The sequence below is a fragment of the Grampus griseus genome (genome assembly GCF_964374135.1).
Source record: "Grampus griseus genome assembly, chromosome: 1".
In the NCBI taxonomy this organism is placed as follows: domain Eukaryota; kingdom Metazoa; phylum Chordata; class Mammalia; order Artiodactyla; family Delphinidae; genus Grampus; species Grampus griseus.
The window spans coordinates 76196720-76201755 of NC_139017.1; the positions used below are offsets into that span (position 1 = coordinate 76196720).

At 43.8% G+C, this 5036-nt stretch overlaps 1 protein-coding gene across 1 annotated transcript; it reads left to right on the plus strand.

Moving 5' to 3' along the window:
- Positions 1-4187, plus strand: TXNIP (thioredoxin interacting protein). The gene is made up of 8 exons (XM_082650454.1): positions 1-524; positions 1059-1131; positions 1238-1385; positions 1600-1702; positions 1836-2092; positions 2194-2350; positions 2464-2615; positions 2745-4187. Exons 1-8 carry the CDS (start codon positions 275-277, stop codon positions 2778-2780), a joined length of 1176 nt encoding a protein of 391 aa, XP_082506580.1. The 5' UTR covers positions 1-274; the 3' UTR covers positions 2781-4187.
- The last annotated feature ends 849 nt before the right edge of the window (positions 4188-5036 follow it).

Here is a 5036-nt window from a genome sequence, read left to right on the forward strand (position 1 = left end):
CCTTTCGTCTCTTCAGGCGGTGTACTTTTAGCTTTTCCGCGGAGATCCGGGGGTCTCTTCCAGCTGTTGGAGGAAAGAAAGAAAAGAAAGGGTTTATTTTTCTCTTGAAATCCCTTGGCCTAAGCCGCAGCTTACAATTTCTGTGGACATCTTATCGAAAATTTAGTAGAGGATTGAAGAGTGAAATAATTTTAACTTATTGCTAAGGGTCCTTTGATTCGGGGTTCTGTTTTTCCTCCCTCGTTTTTAACTCCTAAGCCAACCCAGCCCGATTATGGTGATGTTCAAGAAGATCAAGTCTTTCGAGGTGGTCTTTAACGACCCCGAAAAGGTGTACGGCAGTGGGGAGAAGGTGGCTGGCCGGGTGATAGTGGAGGTGTGTGAAGTCACTGGAGTCAAAGCTGTCAGGATCCTGGCTTGCGGAATGGCCAAGGTCCTGTGGATGCAGGGATCCCAACAGTGCAAACAGACATTGAACTACCTGCGCTACGAAGACACGCTTCTCCTGGACGACCAGCCAACAGGTGAGTGACCCAGCTGATTGCTGGAAGGTGAAAGCTGATTCGAGAAGAGAATTGATACGAATAAATGGAGCCTACAGTGTAGATTCTAAGTTGCTCAGGTTGTGTGGTTTGCATTTTGTGTGGCTTCCTTATCTTTTTTAGTTTTAATTTGCAAACTCCTCCCACCCACCCCCCACCCAAAAAAGGGTGATGTGTGCAATTTCTTATGGTGCTGGGTGCTGTGTTCTGTAGGTGATCCTGAGGGACGTTGCCTTAGCTATTGAAAGATTTTCTGTGTGCATAACTTGTTTATTCTGTTTGCTTCCTGTTTGAGATGATAGTAGCTTAACTGTCCTGGTTGAGCCTTTGAGCACTGCAGGGCTTTGCAACTTTTTGGCCCAACGAAATGCATCAGAATCTCTCGTTTAAGAACATAAGGGATGAAAATGGGGGTTCTACAATACTCTTGTATGCTGCCCAAGAATTCCATATTGCACAGATGCATTTTAAGTGTCACAAGAAACCTAATGGCTACTCGCTTTTCTCTGCCTTCAGGTGAGAATGAGATGGTGATCATGAGACCTGGAAACAAATATGAATACAAGTTTGGCTTTGAACTTCCTCAGGGGTATGTATCAGCTAAATGCATCTGTGGACTTATCTTCCCCTCCTTTGATCACTTACTCTTCTTGGAGAGCATTTTTAAATTAATTGTTTCTTTTTTCTTGATAAAGGCCTCTGGGAACATCTTTCAAAGGAAAATATGGGTGTGTAGACTACTGGGTGAAGGCTTTTCTTGATCGCCCCAGCCACCCAACTCAGGAGACAAAGAAAAACTTTGAAGTGATGGATCTAGTGGATGTCAATACCCCTGATTTACTGGTGAGGTTCATTTTAAGATTCTATTCTTCTGGGTTTCAGGGATAAGAAGTCAAGTGTCTAGGGCATTAGAGTGAAGCCCCTCAGGGAATCAAGTCCTAAGTCATCAGGGTGGGAGGGAAAGCTGCCTATTCTAAATTAGCGGTGGAAAGGAAAGAGAAGCAGAGAAAGGATCTCTAGGAATTCTCAAAACGTTTTTTTCCTCCATTCTACATAGGCACCTGTGTCTGCTAAAAAGGAGAAGAAAGTTTCCTGCATGTTTATTCCTGATGGGCGGGTGTCCGTCTCTGCCCAAATAGACAGAAGAGGATTCTGTGAAGGTAAGGATCTAGTGCTTAAAATGGGAGACTATTAAAACAGGAACTGTGGGTTTGGGGGTGAGGGCAGGAGACAGGGACAGATGAAAAGTCATCAACTGTATTAAGCATTAGTTTTCATCTTTCTCATTGCTAGGTGATGAGATTAACATCCATGCTGACTTTGAGAATACGAGTTCCCGCATTGTGGTCCCCAAAGCTGCCATTGTTGCCCGCCACACTTACCTTGCCAATGGCCAAACCAAGATGCTGACGCAGAAGTTGTCATCGGTCAGAGGCAATCATATTATCTCAGGAACTTGCGCATCATGGCGTGGCAAGAGCCTTCGGGTGCAGAAGATCAGGCCTTCTATCTTGGGCTGCAACATCCTTCGAGTTGAATACTCCTTACTGGTGAGTGAGTGGGGCTGGAGAGAGAAATTGTTCATCTGTCAGAACAATAGTGGTGTTTTCTCCAGATCTCCAGTCTAACAAACCACCGTCTCCTTTTCTAGATCTATGTTAGCGTCCCTGGCTCCAAGAAAGTCATTCTTGACCTGCCCCTGGTAATTGGCAGCAGGTCAGGCCTCAGTAGCCGGACATCCAGCATGGCCAGCCGAACCAGTTCTGAGATGAGTTGGGTAGATCTAAACATCCCCGATACCCCAGAAGGTGAGCTAGACCTAATATCTGTTCTTCTTCTCTGGTCTGCTTGGGTTTGTAAAATTGGTGATGGTCAAGCATTCCTTGGCCAGGCTTCTTATCCCCATACTTTCTCTCTCTAGCTCCTCCTTGCTATATGGATATCATTCCTGAAGATCACCGATTGGAGAGCCCCACTACTCCTCTGCTAGATGACACAGATGGTTCTCAAGACAGCCCTATTTTTATGTATGCTCCTGAGTTCAAGTTTATGCCACCACCTACTTACACTGAGGTGAGAATTGTCATTTTACCACTACATTTGCCCTAAGCCTACTATAGGAAGTTGACTTGGAGGGATTGCTAAACTGGGTTGTTCTTTTAGTTCTCACCCAAACTAAAATGTTTTCTTTCTTCCTCCCAGGTGGATCCCTGCATCCTCAACAACAATGTGCAGTGAGCATGTGGAAGAAAAGAAGCAGCTGTACCTACTTGTTTCTTTTCATCTCTCCTCCTGGACTCGTACTTTTTTAGAGACTCAGCAGTCTCTACAGTGGGGTACCGGTCCACCCCAGCCTCTGACTCTCCAGTGTAGGAGGTGATCAGCATGCAATCTCCTGGGCTTTAATGGGTGCACACTCGTCCTCAGCCAGTGAGATGTGATACGGGGTATTTTGCTGGATGGGTTTAAAAACATACTAGAAAAATTCAGGCCAATCTCATTTTCTTAAATCTCTTTGAAAATTGAGGCATTTTCAGTAGTTTTGAATAAGGGGTAGAAATGGTCTCCTGGCATGGTCTTCCCAGTGTTTTATGGAGGGGATTATAGATTGGTATAACAATAGACCTTGAACCTCTGCCATGTAGAGGAGAGCCAATTTAGCAAACCAGGAAAATGAAAAGGAAAAAAATCACGGCCAAAACTTTGGGAAAAGGATGTTCTTAAAATCGTTTGTACACTTATAGAAAAAAAAAAATCCCTCCAGAGCTGATTTGGTTTGGACTTTGGAGTGAGCTTCCCATGTGGATTAAAGGGAAGAAGCTCAAAGGTTGTCTTTGTTCAGAAAGTACTTTAATCAGGTATAAAGCGGTAGTAACTGTACCCCACCAAAGGTCTTAAAAGCCATTTTTAGAGCCTATTGCACTGTGTTCTCCTGTTGGCAAACATTTTCACGTGGGAGAATGTGTTTTTCTTTTCATGTGACTCCTTGGAATTGATTCTGAGGTGATGTTCTTAGCACTTTAGTTTGTGTCAAATTTGGGATTTTTTTCCTTTCTCAAGTGTAGGCTAAAACTGGTCTACTATGTCTCTAGGGGTAAGCACAATGACAAAAAAAAAAAGTGTTACTGCTTTTGAGACTTTGTCCCAGTGTACAGAATTCTGCAATTCTGACACTCTAATTATATGAGAAGGGTTGCTGCTATCAGCCTTGCCCACTGTGACTTCTCCAAACCCAAGGAGGAACTCTAAATCAAAATGCCCCAACACTGTGATCAGAGCATACAGATGTTGCCATGAGAAACTAGAGGGCAGGTCTTCACAAAAGCTGTGCGGGCTCCCTTCCTGCCCAGTGTTAGGAGACAGGGATGTTGACAGCCCCTCTCTCACTGCAGCCTCTAGCACTTGCTCAGTCTCCCTCAGCCTTAGCACTTTGTTCACTGTCCTGTGTCAGAGCACTGAGCTCTATCTTCCCTTTCCTGAGAAAGTATGTGGGCTGAAGGTGGTTTCATTCTTTTGTTGTTTTTTAATTGTATATCTTTTTGTATGACAAAAACTATATTTTGTACTTAACCAGATATATTTTTTCACCCCAGGTGGGGGTATTCTTTGTAAAAAATAAATAAAGTTTTTTTAATGGCAAAAAAAGTTTTTCTTGTCTCTGAGATGGTGTTGAAGACGTTATTAGAAAGAAAATGTGCCCAAAGGAGCTTTCCCCCTACTTCACAATTCACATTGTTGGAAACCTTGTAGAGAAACCATTTCCTATTGACCATAATGAATATAGTCAGAATGCGGGTTGGTGGGGTGAAGAGGGAAGGAATTTGAGCTACATTGTCTTTTGTCGAATTCACTAAAGAACTGTAGTGGGATCTTCTGGTGGTCCAAGCTAGTTTTCTACATCTATAGTTAATCATTACTAAATTCCTTCAACTTTGGAGTGCATGAAGCTTTGATTTTTGTTTTGTTTAATGAGCTCTTGAAATACAGGGAAATGAAGTTTGTGAGGGGATTTGGAAGGAAAAGGTTATGGGTCTTTTTCATAATTTGGTTTCATCATAGTTTCTTCCCAGTATAAGCCTGGTTTATATGCAGGAAGACATAATACGGGACATAAGGATTTAGTTATGACCATCAAGTTTTTTGTTTTTGTTTTTTTCTTTTTTGGTACGCGAGCCTCCCACTGTTGTGGCCTCTCCCGTTGCGGAGCACAGGCTCTGGACGCGCAGGCTCAGCGGCCATGGCTCACGGGCCCAGCCACTCCGCGGCATGTGGGATCTTCCCGGACCGGGGCACGAACCCATGTCCCCTGCACCGGCAGGCGGACTCTCAACCACTGCGCCACCAGGGAAGCCCCTGACCATCAAGTTATTTGAATGCAGCTACCGTTTTTTTTTATCTCTGCAGCTCCCATTACAGTTCATATCCAAGTACACGATCGTAACGTAGTAAATGTTTGCTGAATATTCAAACCAACCCTCATTCCTTATGATATGC